This window comes from Balaenoptera acutorostrata, chromosome 3, assembly GCF_949987535.1.
Source record: "Balaenoptera acutorostrata chromosome 3, mBalAcu1.1, whole genome shotgun sequence".
Lineage (NCBI taxonomy): Eukaryota > Metazoa > Chordata > Mammalia > Artiodactyla > Balaenopteridae > Balaenoptera > Balaenoptera acutorostrata.
The window spans coordinates 171818498-171835542 of record NC_080066.1 but is presented as its reverse complement, the minus strand read 5'-3'; the positions used below and the strand labels follow the sequence as shown (position 1 = coordinate 171835542).

Below are 17045 nucleotides of genomic sequence, written 5' to 3'. Positions count from 1 at the left end.
TTGTTGCTGCACGCGGGCTTTCTTTTTTTTAGTTGCAGCGAGCTGGGGGCTACTCTTCGTTGCAGTGTGCAGGCCTCTCATTAAGGTGGCTTCCCTTGTTGCGGAGCACGGGCTTCATTCGTTGTGGCACGTGGGTTCAGTAGTTGTGGAGCACGGGCTCTAGAGTGCAGGCTCAGTAGTTGTGGCGCACGGGCTTAGTTGCTCCGCGGCATGCGGGATCTTCCCGGACCTGGGCTCGAAGGATTCTTAACCACTGTATCACCAGGGAAGCCCCAGAGAATACACTTAATGTAGTGCTGTTATATGCATTTTTTATTGATATAGTTTTGTTTTAACTCATACATATTGTTGTGCAGCTGGCCTTTTTCTATTCTATAGGTCTTTCTCATTATTTTTAACTACTGCTTGGCATTCCATGGTAATCATACACCATATTTTATTTAGCCTTTTCTCATTTTACTAATATTCGTGTAGCTTAATGTTAAAAAAAACGAAGTTTCCTGTTTTGGAGACATCTCAACTGAAACTTCAGAGCTGAGAACAGTGGGGCACAAGGACCTTTACTTCCAAAGAGCGCTGCTGACCATGCCCCTTGGGGCTAACAGTTCTGTGACTATCAGCCCCTGGCACCTATATCCAGTCTATATGTGGGAGGGCTTGGGATTCATTGAAAAAGATGCTTTAAAAGCAATTCGTTCAACCAATATTTGCTGAATGCCCACTTGTGCTCTGAGTGCTGTGACACAGGGTTTAATGGGACAGAGACCTCTGTCCTCATGGAGCTTTGATGGGGGCCTGGAGGATGCTTTAGCTTTTCTTGGTCCGGATCTCAGAGCCCCGGCGGTATGCAGTATGAGATCTCTCACACATGCGACAGTTGGGTGCATCCAGGGCTGTCTACCCACAGAGAGTGGGCAGTGGAGGAGAGGTTGGACCACTGGAGCTTGGCAGTGTGAGGAAGCTGCGTTCCTGAGGGTCACATGGAGGCTTGGAGAGGCGATGGGGTTCGAGCCATCTTCAAAAGACTCAGCCAAGAGGGTGCCTGCCTAGGTGTGGAGACCCGGGAAGAAATGGATGCAGCAGCGGCAGGGGGCAGTGGGCAGGGGGACGGGGAAAGAAAGAGAAAGGGTCCAGAGAACTCAGGTAAAGAGCACAATGGGAGGGCCCCACGGGGAGTCGGCAAAGAACTCCCTGCATGACTCTTCAGCTCATCTGTAAAATGGGGATAATAGGACCTCTTCAGGGGGTTGTTGTGAGGATTAAAATACTTAATACCCGCAAGCACAGTGCTTGGCCCAGAGCAAGAGTCCGGCCCAAAAGTGTCCCCTTGTAGGAGAGCTGTGCGGATGCTGTGGCAATCTGTCTTTGGCGCCCTCTGGTGGGGAAGATTCAAAGTGCCAGCTCTCTGTAGGCTCTTGGACCCTCCGGTCAGCAGGGTTCACTCACCCACAGGGTCCTTGCCAAGGGGAAGCTTCCCCTGGCTGGACACCTCCAATTCTGTCTCTGGCCACCGCTCTCCAGCAATCCACCCATCCTGGGTTCCCCTCGACCTTCTGGGCTGTGTTTATGTCCGAGTTCTCAGCTCTTCCAGCTCTGCCTGCCTGATTCCACATTTGGGCCACGGGAAACAGTCAGGAGCTCTAAAGGAGCAGCTCCCCGCCCAGAGTGGTCCCCTTGCCCTCCGTTTGTTGCAGCAAAACTAGAAATAAAGTCTCCCCTCTCCTGAGAACAAGGAAAATAAAGGCAACAGTGAACAGGCTAGAGAAGAAACACAACCTGGCCTGAAAGAGTTAATCATGCCTCGTTTTATTTTAACTGTTACTAAAACTAGATTTGTAATTCACAAAGCTAATCTATCACTCTTTAACACTCTGTGAATTACATCCTGGCCTGCCTTGTAGCAAATCACCCCTTGTAGCATTTGCATTTCAAAAAGTTCACCTGCCAATAACCCTGAGACAAAGGGACCCAATTACAGGGCTGTCTGATGCCAGCTGTGACTGTTTTGAAATAATGCAGGAAGAAGAAGAATGCAAGACCTTCACTGTTTGGATCCTTATCATATACCCTGGACTGCAAGCCCCACAGATAAAATCTTCTCCGAGTCCCTGAGGCGGGGGTGGGGGAGGTGTGGGGAGAGGTGGGGGAGGGGACGGGAGGGGTGGGGAGGGGAGGGGGTGGCACAGTTCTTGAGGCACTAGCCTGCTGTGTCTTCCCTTCTGCCTGGCAGAGGAAGAAAGCTATCTCTCTTATCCTCCAAGATCTCTGTCTCTGTATTTCTGTAAGGCATCGGTGCACAGAGACGCTGAGATTTCGGCAACACTTTCTCAGGAAGGCCTGTCAGCTACTGTCTTCTGCCTTTAGCCCTTATAGGCCCAACTCTGACACCTGTCCTTGTTTCCCTCAAATTCCAAGAGATTCACGTCCAGCTTTCCAAAAGGGGTCCCACTGAGGTGCAGCTGGCCAAAGCACTTTCCCTCTTGTCACCCATGGCACTTGAAGGAAAGCAACGGCCACCAGTGTTCTCTTGTTCTTTCCCCTTCTCCCTTTCCTTTCCTCTCCAATCTCAACTCCCTAATTCATCCTCTACTTTTAAAACTGGTTTTCCAGTTTCTTAGCATAGCTTTACAGCAGAGCTTAGAAGGTCGAGGTTCTTGGCCCATGATTGACCCGTTCCCTGTCTTTGAACCTCAGTTGAAGATAGCAATGAACAGTCAACCAGTTCCAAGAAAGTTCTGCATTTAACATTCGTATGTGGTAAAAGTATAAAACCATGCCTGGGAATAATCAACTCTAAATTCTGGAGGGTGACTCCCTGTGGGGAAGGGGGCAGAGAAAGGAGGGAGATTAGAAGGGATTCTTGAGTCATGTAAATTGTATCTGTAACGCTTGAAGTCCTGAGCTGAGGGGTGGGCAAAGAAGTGTTTGTTTTATTATTATCTATAGCTTTTTGGATACCTGAAAATATTTCATGTTCTAGACAGATTAGATAATAATATGTCATAGTATATACTCATATTTTAAGAGTAAGGTGAAAAAGAGAAGAGCAGCTGTCTATGGCTCTTTCAACAATTTGTAGTAAAGGCAGCAGAGAAATGAAACGGCACTCGGCAAGATCTTGGGGTCAGGAAGTGATTAGAAAATTGATCTGTGTAATAAATAAGTTTGTCCTTTGGGGAAGATGTTACCAAACGCAAGCTCGTGTGCCCCAGGCAGAGGGAGGCCAAACAAACCCAAACGTTGCAGTTTGGAGTAGAGCGATGTTTATTGCTGGGCTGAGCCCCCTCAAAACCGCAAACTCCCTGAAGGGTTTCAGCAAAGTATTTTTAAAGGCCAGGTAAGGGAGGGGCGTCCCAGGGTATGTAATCAGCTCCTGCACAATTCTCTGATTGGTTGATGGTGATCAATCCTTAAGCACCAGAAGCTCTGGGGGCTATGTGCTCAGAATCATCCAGCAGTTAACGTCTTCCATTTGGTGGTGGTTTTAGCATCTGAAAAACTCAGGAAATATGCATCAGCTACTGTTATCTAGGTACTTCTCAGAGGAGCTAAAGCAGAGGACATGGGGGAAGGGTGTCCCGGGAAGGCCCCCTAGGGCCCTGCAAGGTTACCAAGACAGGAGAAAAATGGGTTTGGCTTTCGTTTTCCTGGGAAAATGAAAGCTATCTCTCTGGCTGCCTGCATTCCTTTGGGCTGTACTTCAGGTGGGTGGAACTGCTATAAACATCCTGCCTCAGGCCTTCCCAGAACACAGACAAGCTCAAGACCCACAGGTCAGTTCCACATCTTCAGAAAGTCTGCTCGTTTGGGTGAGACAGGCAGGGGTGGGCAGGGGCTGCTCCTTCCTGACGCCCCTACCTTCGGGGGGCGGGTGGGCTCATCGGGTAGAGGGGAGACCCGTGTGGATCCACTGGAAGAACTGTCTCATGTTTCTCATCTGGGTGGCTGCAGTCAGAGAAGCTGGGTCTTGGGAGGGAAGTGACTTAAGCCCCCAGCTGGGCTCTGGGACTCTGGAAGCCATAAGCCTAGTCCGTGCCCCGGGTGACCCTCCAGCCGTGAGCCTGGGTAGGGGTGAGGTGGGCAGGGGGAAGAGACAAGCATTAGGAGGAACCAAATCAGAGCCATTCCAAGCCCCCGCTTTGGAAGCAGCTGGACCTGGGTCGAGTCCCGCGTTGCCAAGCCAAGCTTTGTGATCTTGGATGAATCTCTTACCCTCTCTGTGCCAGTATTTCTTCATCGTAAAATGGGGATAGTAATCTCATCCTTCCCGTTGAGTTAGTGAGGAGAGTGCATGAGAACAGGAACCCAGAACAACCTGACCGTGGTATAGGCCTTAAAAACGTAATTCGTCCTGATTTCCTAATTCTGGCACATTTTAAATTACTCCAGGGAGATTTAAGGGAGTTCTAGAAATCTGTGTTTCAGGAGGAGGGAAGCAGCCCACCTCGGGAAGTAAGATCTCCCTCCAGCCCCCTCCCCACCTTCCCCTCACACAGGTCCTTCTGTAACCCCGGTACCATTTCTTGGACCCTTCCCAGGCCTGCATCTTCCACAAGCTCAGAGCAGCCTCTCTACCCCTTGGAGCCCCTTGAGATTTTTAAGGGCAGTGGGTGTGACCCCAGTTCTGGTGTCCTCATCTCCCCATCAAAGCTCCACTGTTGCAGCAGTTTTGGTGCCGGTCATTTTCTGTGCCATAGACTTTACCAGCACTGTCCTCTTAGCATCTAACCTGGCTTCCCAGATACTGTCTGCAGGGAGCCTGGTCAAAGTGGGCGGGGCAGCCTCTGGAGGTATCTTGGCAGGACTTCCTTGGGTGAGTGTTCCTGGCAGGGACTGGTGGGAGGTGGCATGGGGGCTAGGGAGGGCACAGGGTCCTGCCCAAAGACCCATGGGAGGGGACAACAGCATCACCTTCAGTCTCTCTCCCTCCCCTGTCCTTCCCCTTGGGCGTCTGCCCTGGCTTTCTCTCTGAGAGGGGTCAGAGGGAGGCAGGTCCCTGGGCACAGGGGATCTGGGCCCCCTGCCCTCTCCCGCCTAGAGAGGGGGGACCCTAAGGGACCCTGCGGCTGAGGCCCGCTCTCTGGCTCTCACTTCCCCGGGATTCACCACCAGAATTCTCCTCCTTTAGTTTTTTACCTAAGCGTCCAACCAGCCTTTCGTAAGTTTGTCCTGATGGATCTCAGATCCAGAGCATTGATTTGAACAAAATTCTTCAATTCAGGCCCGTTTTCTTCAGTTAGTTCTTGCAAGCCCCCTTTCTGGTTTTATTTATTTATTCTCGCTGTTTATCTTCCCTTTTGCCTGCAATTCCCCCCTCTCATATTGGAAAGTCAGCCTTTCTAACATGTTGAACGTGTATCTGTTTTTCGTATTTTTTTTGTAAAATGGGTGTTGCTTTTTGTTTGGATGTGGTTTAATTTACATACAGAAAAGTGTATTGTATATCTCATTTTATTTCTTTTATTCGACACTGAGAACTATGTTTCTGAGATCCCTCAGGGTCGATAGGTGAGCTTCTAATCCTTGCTTTCAATCGCTGCAAAGTGCTCCAATGTGCATCCGCCACCATTCAACTTTCTGCCCCTAGGGTGGACCCCCGGGGTCCTCCCACTTCTGCCAACAGAAACTGTACAGCATGGAATTGGCTGGGGGTGGGGGGTGGGCGGTGACACAGCCTCCAACCACCGCCCAACCTCTGACCTCTGACCCCTGTGCATCACCCCCTGTTCTTAGGGCCACATCTACCCTGGGATCCTTGCTGGGGACACTGGACGGCTCCTACCTGCTAGGATGCCCTGCTGCGGCCCTGACCGCTTTCCCACTAGGAGGTAACTGGCCCTGGGTGATAGACACCCCTCCATGGACCCCTACCCAGCACATGGGAGTATGACAAGGAAGTTAAGACCTGGGCCACAACTGGCAGTCTTCCTCATGGTCAGAAATATGAGGACTCCTCAGCTTATGAGAAACAATTCATAAGATGAAAAGAATCAGAACAGCTGAATTTGATCAAACGCTGTGACATCCGAGTCACTGAGCTTAGCGCTTGCCATTTATCAATTCATTTAATTCTCATAACAACCCCAGAGAAAGATGATATTGCCCCTTCTTTACAAATGAAGGAAGCGTTGTCCAAGGGCCCTGGGCTGGGAGGTGAGGTGGGGTGGGTAGCTGCTCCGGAGCCTGCGACAGGAAGTAGAACAGAAATGCAGGCGCCGGGGCCTGGGAGGAAGGCTCAGGGCAGGGCAGGTTCTGAACAGCCCAGAAGGGCCATGCTCCTCCACCCGGAGATGCCCACTGGGGGAGCCCTGCAGGCAGGCCATCAGACAGACAGCACCCTTTCCCCTGGGCCGTCTGTGTGTTGGGGCCCAGGTACGCCAAGCTGCTGGCCAGCCTGGCATCATCTCTCCTCCCAAACAATAATGCTGAGCCTCAGATACCCTTTAACTGGGCTCTTGACTCCTGAGTCTCTGGTTCCATACCCCAACCACGTGGCCCACTGGTCACTTCGGGTTTAGCTTTCATACCCCTTCAGCTCTTTACTTCCTTCGCCGCCACCCCAAAGCTCTCTTCTTGGGGAGCTGGCTGAGCTCACTCCTGCACACCTTGCTAGTGTTAGAACTCCTGGTCCCCACGGGCCCCAAAGATTGCAGCCCTGGCTGCTATGGCTGCTGCAGACCGAGAGCTCCGCCAGGGAGTTCCAGGGACTCTCAGTGTTGGGGAGCCAGGCAACTATGGTCCAGGGTTGTGAGGGGCTCCAGCCACAGGGGATCAAGGATGGTTCTGATTGGGAGGGTCATGGTCCGCTTTCCAGAGGAAGGGGCAACAGGTGGGGCCTGGGAGAATCAGGAACATTCGATGTGTTCCAGCACTGTTCTCAAGCAGCCTTCATGCCTTCAGCAGTGCTTGCCCTGATTTCAGCCGGGTCCTGCAAAATGAAACACACCTCTCCACAAGGACTTACTGCTGTCGGAAGAGGTTTCTCTGGACGAAGGGAGAAGGTTATATAACGGCCCCCCAGACACACACTCGTAAATCACCAACCCTATTTCAGATGAACTAACATCCCGGCTCAGAGGGCGTGACACTCACTTCCTTCGCCTCTTCCTGCCCGAGTCAAACCACCATGCCCTAAATTACTTTGCCAAGAGTCCCGCATTCACTGTGAAGGGGGCTGCAGCTGCACGCCTTCCTTCCCAAATCTGTAAGGTTTTGTTTGTTTTTGTTTTGACCAAACCTGGCTTGGAAGGCAGAGAGAAAAAAGAACTTCTGTGCTTCCCACAAACAACCCCCAACCAATCAGTCCACAGACATTAAAAGACACGCAACAAAACCCCTATCTGATGGTTGGGTTTTTCTGGAACAAGGCCCGCAAACCGCGTCTCCAGATTACTCTAGGCCCACGCATGCAGGTCCACTGAGGACAGGTCACCCGCCTCCCCAGCAGCCCTTGCCAAGCTCAGGGCTGTGGCTCACCTTCTCAGGAAGAAGCAGGCAGGGGTCCTTCCTCCCTGTGTCTCCCAGCCTGGGGCAGCCCCCCCGTAGGCGGGCTGTGGGCTCAGGGAGTGGAGGGGCAACCAGTGTGGATCCACTCACGGAATGTTCTTTCGGTTTCCAGCCAAGGCTGCTGCAGCTGTGGTGGGAGGAGGTAAGTCCCTGCCGCGAGAACCTGCTCCTGGCCCATCCCCAGGCCCTGGGACCTGGAGAGCCGCTGGCCTTGCACCTGCCCCAGGCTTCCTGTACGTTGTAGGGTGGGAGGCGCTGGAATGAGAAAACTGAGGAGCTTCCCTGCTCGCACAGAGGCAGCCCCAGCAGGGGCCCAACCTCCTTGCCCAGCCTCCACCCCGTGACTTTGGATGTGGCTTTGAACTCCTCTGGGTTCAGCTTTCCTCGTGAAAAACAGGCCAAGGCTGCCCGTTCAGGGTTATCGTGAGGGTTACGTAGGATGAGACATGCGCACAGTCTGGACCCAGGAGGTGTGTTAAGGAGAAGCCATTGGCTCAGCGACTCTGGCTTCCGAGTGCTCCGCGGTGACGCCGTGGAGACCCAGAGTTGGGACCCAAGCAGGGCTCAGACCGTGCTCCTTGCTTTATGCTGGGCCCTGGGTAAGATTTGCTTGTATTAAAGATTTCCTCAGCGAAGACAAGAAGCTTGCACACCTCCGCCCCGCCCCCAACTTAGTTCCAGGATTTTACTAAGGCAGAAACAGGCCTTTCCCCAGGAAGGTCCTGCTGCGGATCAGAGGCCTGACCCCGTGACCCCGCGGCCCTCCCCTCCGCTTTCCCCACCAGCTGTGCCGCCCTCGACTCCTGACTGCGGGCCATGCCTGGAATCTCTCCCAAGCTCAGGCTTTACCCCTTCTCCAGGCTCCCTGAAGTCCCCCAAGCTTGATGTGCTGTGCGTGTGTGATTTGGGGGCGTGTCCATCTCCCCCTCAACCCAGCTCCTCTCTCCCTACAGCCCTGGCCGTGGTGGCTGTGCCCACGGTGCTGGGCGCCATGGGCTTCACCGGGGCAGGAATCGCCGCCTCCTCCTTAGCGGCTAAGATGATGTCATCGGCCGCCATCGCCAATGGGGGCGGAGTTGCCGCCGGCAGCCTCGTGGCCACTCTCCAGTCCGTGGGTAAGTGTCCCCGATGGGCTTGCTGTGGAGGGTGAGGGAGGACAAGAGCCTCAGAGCATCCAGCCCTGACCTTAGCCCTGGTGAGCCCCAGTCTGCCTGTGCCTTTGTCTCACCCTCCGTGGTCACTCTCTCTCTGGGTCTCTGAAGCAGGCATGTTGCCGGGGGCAGGTGCTCTGGCCTAGGGTGTGCTCGGCTCAGGCTGACTCTGCCCAAAGCAGACTTTCTGAGTTAGCTGGGGCATCTCTGTCCCACCTGGGGTTCAGCCTTCTTTCCCAGAGAGTGAGGCAGCTCCCAGCCATCGGTTTCACCACTGGAGTTCATGCCTTTGGGTACCTGCTTGCAGCAGCCTTTCCCAAACAGAGATCCTCAGGGGTTGGGGAAACAGAGAAGGGTTCTGGGTGGGATCTCTGGGCCTGAGGCCCTCCTGACAGGCCCTGGAGTCTCGGACCCCATGGTTCTGCCCCACAAGCTGCCCCAGGCTGCCTGTCCCATTCTACTCACCCTCTGCTTCTCCCCCAGGATCAGCTGGACTCTCCCTGTCATCCAGAGTCCTCCTGGGATCTGCTGGGTTTGACCTTGTGTCCCCCGTGGTGGGCTTGTGACAGCTCCCTGTCACTCCCTTTGCAGAGAAGAGGACCAGGTAGTGCCCTGCTCGCCAGCCTGATGCAGTAAGGGCCCAAACGCTGCACCCCCAGAGGAAAATAAGAAATAAAAATGAGTTGTTGCAGCCCCTCCGGATCCCTTCCTTCTTGTTTGCCTGAAGTCGGGGTGGGGGAAGGCTCACTTCTCTTAGAGCGACATGGTGTCGGGGTGCCCAGAGATGGACTGAGTCAAACTGTGAAGCCTGGAACCTGTCCTTGCCCAGCTTCTGACTCTGTGTGTGACCCCGGGTGGGTCACCTCCGCTCTGGGCCTGCATTCGGCCCTCTCTATATGGGGAGTTGGTCTGAAAGACCTCAAAGGTCCCAGCCAGGGTGGGTGTTTTGGCTCAGTTCCTGTGCAGAGTCAGGAATGGAAGGGGAGGTAGCATCCTGTTTGGAGCCTCATTTGCACGCACCCCACTCCCACCCTCTGCATTGCAATGGCTATTTCCTAAGTGGCCTGGCTGAGGCTCAGAAAGCAACAGCCCCAGGATGTCACTGCTTCCTCCCAAAGTCAAAGTCCAGTGCCCTGGCCTTTTCCCCCCAACAGCTAGAAAGAAAATCTAGTTTGTCAAGGGCTCTGATCTTTCTGCTTCAGGGCCATGGTCCCTAAATATCCTTCTCCCCCCAGTACAAGGTCTTGTAGAAACTTATCATCACCAGGATGGGATCTATCCCAGAACATCAGAAAATTCGCTTACATGTTGATTCACTCCTCCTTTCCACAAACTCTTTGAGCATGTGCTGTGGGTCAGGCACTGGGCTGTGTGCTAGGGAACTTGGCCTTTCCTAGGTAGCACTCTTGGTCTGCTGGGTGGGTGGACCAACAGGCAGACAGCCATTGATGTTGCCCTCTGATGACACCAGAGGCCAGCCCAGGGCTTTGGGGGTGCCCAGAGGGAAGGCACATAACAGCAGTGTCTTAGTCCGTTCAGGCTGCTATAACAAAAATACCATAAAATGGGTGGCTTATAAACAACAGAAATTTATTCCTCACAGTATTGGAGGCTGAGAAGTCAGAGATCATGGCTGCAGCAGATTTAGGTTCCTAGGTGGCTGTCTTTTCACTGTGTCCTCACATGATGGAAGGGGAAAGAGAGCTCTTTGTGGCCTCTATTAGAAGGACACTAATCCCATTCATGAGGGCTCCACCCTCATGATCTAAGCACTTCCCAATGTTTCCTCCTCCTTATACCATCACTTTGGAGGTTAATATTTCAACTTCTGAATTCTGGGGGGACACAAACATTCAGACCATAACAAGCATATTGGGGAAGGGGAGCTTGGATTCTGTCCTGAGGGTTTTGGAGAAACACTGAAGGGTTTTCAATATGACCATGACCCTATCACAGATCCTATTTTGCAAGAAGGGGGACCCCTTCCAGGTCCCAAGAGTGGGCTCTTGTCTAACACTTGGAAATGAATTGTCCAAGGAGACACAGGTGCTGGCAAAGCAAGAGACTTGATTGGGAAGGGGCACCCGGGTGGAGAGCAACAGGGTAAGGGAACTCAGGAGAACTACTCTGCCATGTGGCTCGCAGTCTCAGGTTTTATGGTAATGGGGTTAGCTTCTGGATTGTCTCTGGCCAATCATTCTGACTCAGGGTCCTTCCTGGTGGTGCGCGCATTGCTCAGCCAAGATGGATTCCAGTGAGAAGGATTCTGGGAGGTTGGCAGGACACATGGATGGGCGAATCCTCTCTCCTTTTGACCTTTCCCGAATTCTTCTGGTTAGTGATATCTTGTTAGTTCTGTGTTCCTTACCAGGACCTCCTGTTGTAAGATAACTCTTGCAAGTGGCTACTATCTTGCCTGGCCAGGGTGGGCAGTTTTGGTCCGTGGTTCCCCTAACACTACACCCCTGCACACCCTGTCCTAGATGCTATCAACAGCCTGACAGGATCTCAGTTTCCAACAAGAACCAAACTTGTGAGTCTGGTTTTATGGACCTTTTAAAAATTAACTCATCCATGTCCTCAAGAGGCTCCTAGTGGGGTCAGTGAAGCATAGTTGTACCCAACCATAGGAGAAAACTCCTTAGGGTACTAATTAATTCAACACTTGATTCTTTTTCTTTCCCCCATTTTTTTGATGTCTTGGAGACTCTAAGAAAAGCTGTGAACGTTTCCCCCCAAAATGCACACATTCCCAAAATTATGCTCTAACTTCAAGTCCTTCATTAGAGCCTCCGAAGTTCCTCCTGGAGCTAAGGGCAAAAGCCCCTGCCTTAACTACAAGTCTGAGTCTCCCACAAGAAGGGCACTTGCTCTGATTTGGATCTGGAAGGATGGAGACCACCCTCCTGGAAGGTCAAGACCATCTGAACTTCGGACTGACAACTATTAGATGATAAATGCATGTTATTTTAAGCTGCTAAATGTGTGGTAATTTATTACGCAGGACTGGAAACTAATACAGCTTTGATTCCCCCCCCCCCCCCCACCCAACTGAGGTTGTTCACTCAGGAGCTGGCCGAACATACTCTGGCCACCCCAGCATTCCTGAAACTTCTGGCTTCAGCTGGCTCCCACCCTGCCCCTGTGGATCCAGGGGTCCCTGCCTGCTCTCAGGAGTCCCCAGGGTCGGAAGCCGGGCACATCCACTGCTCACCATGTCCCTGCACACAGGGGCCCAGCGTGCGGTAGTGAAACAGGAGGAAGGGGGCAGGGCACAGCCTTTAAAAGAATGACACAGCCGTGGAGGATACAACACAAACTGTTTTGCTGAGAGACTTATTCTCAGGTTTCAGGTTCCGAGGATTGTTGGCAAAATAACCACTCTACACTTAATTAAGTAAGAGATAAGAAAGTCTATTAGGTTAGTTATAAATCGTAGCACGAAGATAAGCAAAATAGTAAGAAATAAATGTATTTACAATCACCAAATTGGGGAAACAGCTACATCTAGATCCAAGCAAGGCTGGGAAGTCCCTTGAATAACAATCCGGAGTCCCAATTGGAAGTAGGAAGTTACAGCATAAGGACAAGCAACATAGCAAGAAATAAATGTATATACATCACCAAAGTGGGGAAACACCTACATCCAGATCCAAGCAACACTGGGAAGTCCCTGGAACAGCGATCTGGAGTCCCAGTTGGAAGGTCCCGAGCAGTGCATCCACCCCATGGGTGAGACTTCAGAGTACTGCTCAAAGGACTCCTGTTTGTTTGTTTTTTTAAGTAAATTTAAATTATTTATTTTTGGCTGCGTTGGGTTTTCGTTGCTGTGCACAGGCTTTCTCTAGTTGCAATGAGCAGGGGCTATACTTCGTTGCGGTGCATGGGCTTCCCATTGCGGTGGCTTCTCTTATTGCAGAGCATGGGCTCTAGGCGCACAGGCTTCAGTAATCATGGCATGCGGGCTCAGTAGTTGTGGCTCGTGGGCTCAGTAGTTGTGGCTCGTGGGCTCAGTAGTTGTGGCTCGTGGGCTCTAGAGAGCAGGCTCAGTAGTTGTGGATCGTGGGCTTAGTTGCTCTGCGGCATGTGGGATCTTCCCGGACCAGGGCTCGAACCCGTGTCCCCTGCATTGGCAGGCGGATTCTTTTTTTTTTTTTTTTTTTTTTTTTTTTTTTTTGAAAAAATTATACACATCAATTTATTCGTGAGAGTAATGGACTTTCCTAAACCGGGAAAGAAGAAGAAAGTGTAGAACAGAAGAGTAGGAATTTGCTTTTCAGCGACAAAAACAACGTTTCAAGAAACAAGTAGGCATTGCTCCTCCATAGTGGAATTTTACTGGCCACACCCAGTCCTGGCGTCTGTTCATCCCTTTGCTTCCTCTCTGGCAGGCGGATTCTTAACCACTGCACCACCAGGGAAGCCCTGGAGTCCTGCTTTTAATGCCAAGCCGCAAGCTGATAATCACCAGCTTATGTGGAAATATGCAGCTCTGGCTATTATCAGAAATGTTTTGCTCTCTAGTCGTAAGTCTCAGAATGTTCACTGATCCTTGGGAACTGGCCAGATTCCCTAGACCCAGGAAGCTTCATGACTTCCTTCCTTTCTTATCTGTTGGTTCTGAAGACTTGTTAATGCTGTTTCTGTTGACCTGCACGTAGTCCAGCAGTTCGGCATGTAGTTCCTTTCAGGGTCTTCTTTTAGTCAAAGGCCTATTACGGCCTCTGAAGCCTGAACAAGCCTGTTAACTTCCCCAACACCTACTAGGTCCAAAAGGGTGGAAGATTCGACTTCCAGTAGACCTTGAGCCTCATTATATGCTCACTGTGATACATCAGCATGCTAAGTGACACACATACAGGCACCACGACAGTTCTGAGGCCCTAAAAGGGCAAATAGTGGGCAGTGGCCAAAATAGTTGGAATAATCCTCAAAAGAGTTGGAATACAGTTAGAGCAATTCTCCCACTCATTAGCCTATGAGATTACCCAGCCCATAAAAACTAACCACCCCATATTTCAGGACCTCTCGGCTTCTGAGATGGCCCACACTCTGTCTGTGGGGTATGTTTCCCCCAGGGCTGCTCTTGCCTTTTGAGACAGACGGCATTCTGTCTATGGAATGTGTCTCTCTCTAAATAAATCCACTTCTTGCCTATCACTTTGCCTCTCGCTGAATTCCTTCTGTGCTGAAACATAAAGAACCCGAGCTTCATTAAGTCCTGAGACCGGGTGTGCGATCTTAATTAAGATCGTGTGGGTTAGAGTCCCAGCCCGTGGGTCCAAGTCCCAATCTCAGTTTTAGCTGGATTTGAGTCCCGTCTGAGTTGCGCAGTTTCAGTAGGACACGGGGAGGCAGAGGCAAATTCTCACTGTGGGGATCTAGGATAGATTCCTGTCCTCATCAGAGTGGCAGAGGCTGCTAGCAGTCACCCGATGCCTACTCTTTCCTTCTGGTGCATAGGAAGAGAGCCCTGATTTTTGGCCAGGTGCATGATTCCCAGCCAAGGATTGCATTCCCAGTCCTCTTGCGGGAAGGTGTGCTCACCAGACTGGGTTCTGGCCAGTGGGATGTGAGTGGAACTGAAGTATGCAACTCTCCGGGTATGCACTTAAGGGGAGTGGGTGAGTCCGCCTTGCCCCTTGGCTCTTTCCCATGGGCTCTGCTGCAGGTGGGGGAGTGACCATCTTCCACCCTGCAGATGACAGCAGCACCTTAAGGAAGCAGAGCAACAAGACTGCAGGAGCCTGGGCCTCCCTGAGCAGAGCCACCACTCCAACTGAGACACTTACACAACCAAGTAACAGAGAAAGAAACTTCTCTTGTTTAAGCCAAGAGGGCGTCTTTTACAACAAGCAAACGTAGCTTTTCATGAACATGGGGGGATCTTTTGATTGCAAGCAACAGAAGAATCAATCCAACAAAGAGAGTTGCTTTCACCTGCTTCTCAAAATCCCACTAAAATAACAGTAAAGGACTAAAGAAAGGCTTAAATCCACATCAACAAAGAGACAGGAAGAGAAGATTAGAGTAACACAATTTAGAAGCCAGAAATCACATGGACATGGGGTTCCACTTAGCAGTCCCAAGAAAGCTGAATCTTAAGGTGTCAGTGGGGAAGGGGAGAAAGAGGCAACTTTGCCCTTAGGACCACCAGAACCTCAGTCATTGGAGTGGCTACTGGAGGTTGGCATTAAGGTAGACTGGCAGCAAGAGGGCTGGCTGGACGTCTATTTAGGAAGCAGGCAGACCCCCAGGTAGCTCCCTCCAGCAGACGCCTGGAGGTTTAGTTTTGGTGAGGTTGGGTCTCTGGGCCAGGAGGCACCAGGAGCCAGGAGCTGCATACTAAGAATGACAGTCTCCATACAAGCGCCGAGACCCTCAGTCTTCTTCATTGATAGGCACCAGAACGCTGCAGCCAGGTTCTAACATCCACAACAGAAGGAGGAAGATTCTTCTTGGGAATCTTACCAGCCCAAGAAAAGAAATGCTCATATTCTGATACCTGGGAAAGGGATGCCCAATGAAAGGTTCATCCAGACCACATACGGTCCCGAAGTTGACAAGAGCCACTCCTGTGGCAGAGCCTGTCATGGGACATCTGTGAAGACCTCAGACATAAATGGGAAGCAGACTAACCCCCCGCGTCTCTGGCCCTCTCCCGCCTTTCACCCTCGGCCCTGGGGCACTCACCCTCTGACAGAAGTGCAGCTTCACCACTGGCTTACCCACCCCCTGAAAGACTCGAGGGACCAAGGTGGCCGCATGGCTGGTCTGAGACTGTGGAAAACAGAGGTGGAGGGAGTGCAGCGGGCCCAGGAGAGATGTAGACCAAGGTGTCAGGACGTCCATAGCACCTGGGCTGGGGGAGGGAGGAAAGGGCTTCTGTTTCCTAGGAGCCCCACCGTCTGTCCTCCTGAGTCCCCACAGCAACTTCCGGGACAACTTTGGGGCACCCTAAATACCCACAGAGCAATTCTAAAAGCCCTGGGACAAGAGGATCAAAGTGAATAACATTAAAAATATTTACTCTGGTTAAGACACTGCCCGTGACTCACCACATAAAATCCACACACTATTTCAAGAAAGGCAACACTGTTACCCCTGTTTTCATAGACATTGTTGAGAGAACCTATAAGAGATGATCCAAAGTCCCTAATTCCTGCTGCTATTGAAGACGGGCATCTTTCCATAACTCGCATTTACTTTGCGGGTTATTTCCAGAAGATTTGGAGTCTTTACCTGGCTCGCTGCCCACCAGCTCTGTCCCAGCTGCCTTCTCAAGCAGTCGGCCTGTGTTCAGGGAGACAAAATCATTTTCATAATGAATCAATTTCAAATTGATGAGATTTGGGGTGGGGGATAGAGTAGTTCAACAATTACAACTCTTGTCCAGCCAGCCCTGGCCAGACTCTCTTCGAATGTTGTTGCAGCAGAAATAGAAAAGAGGCTTTTCTGACAAGGAAAATAAGGAAACAGTGAACAGGCTTGGGAAACAGCATAAACAGGCCTGAAAGAGTTAAGCAATCTTGGTTATTCTTTAGCTGTTACTACTAACACACACTTGTAGCTAGACGTGTCCTTCACAAAGCTGATTACTCTCTGACTCCATACGAATTACCCTTTGCACCTGGCATTTCTTCTCCCCCCCCTACACTCCCTCATAGCACTCTTCATTTCACAAAGAAGGTCATGGGGCTTCCCTGGTGGCGCAGTGGTTAAGAATCCGCCTGCCAACGCAGGGGACACGGGTTAGAGCCCTGGTCCGGGAAGATCCCACATGCCGCAGAGCAACTAAGCCCGTGCGCCACAACTACTGAGCCCACGTGCCACAACTACTGAAGCCCGCACGCCTAGAGCCCCTGCTCCGCAACAAGAGAAGCCACCGCAATGAGAAGCCTGTGCACCACAACGAAGGGTAGCCCCCGCTCATGGCAACTAGAGAAAGCCCGCACGCAGCAACGAAGACCCAATGCAGCCAAAAATAAATAAATAAATACATTTAGTTATTTATTTAAAGAAAAAAGAAAGAAGGAAGGTCGGGGCCGATAACTTCAGGGACACCAGACCCGGTTGCTGAGCTGACACCAGCTCTGGCCATGAATTTGCAGAAGAAAAGGAATGCAAGACCTTCATTACTTTGAGCCTTCTTACCCCAGACCACGAGCCCCGGGCTATATAACCTTTCCCTATTCCCCAGGGAAGGGGGCACAGTTCTTGAGGTGCTAGCCTGTTATGTTACCCCCTTTGCCAGGCAGCGATTAAAGCCATTTTCCTCATTCCTCCAAAACTCCGTCTCCGTATTTCGTTTCGGCATCGGTGCACAGAGAGTCAAGATTTTTTGGCATCAGTGTCTTTGGTAACAGGGATTTTCCAGCAGAAAAGGAA

General features: G+C 51.5%; 1 protein-coding gene across 5 annotated transcripts; it reads left to right on the top strand.

Annotated features, from left to right (window-relative positions):
- The first annotated feature begins 3640 nt into the window (after positions 1–3640).
- Positions 3641–9352, top strand: LOC103014160 (interferon alpha-inducible protein 27-like protein 2). Of its 5 annotated transcripts, none has more exons than XM_057541884.1 (5): positions 3641–3773; positions 4742–4813; positions 7619–7648; positions 8460–8621; positions 9141–9352. In XM_057541884.1, the coding sequence occupies exons 1-5, from the start codon at positions 3656–3658 to the stop codon at positions 9221–9223; spliced, it is 465 nt and encodes a 154-aa protein (XP_057397867.1). In that variant the 5' UTR covers positions 3641–3655; the 3' UTR covers positions 9224–9352. The 5 variants fall into 5 exon arrangements, with proteins under 5 accessions (XP_057397867.1, XP_057397866.1, XP_057397869.1 ...); XM_057541883.1 differs by having other exon boundaries at positions 3641–3809; XM_057541886.1 differs by lacking the exon at positions 4742–4813.
- The last annotated feature ends 7693 nt before the right edge of the window (positions 9353–17045 follow it).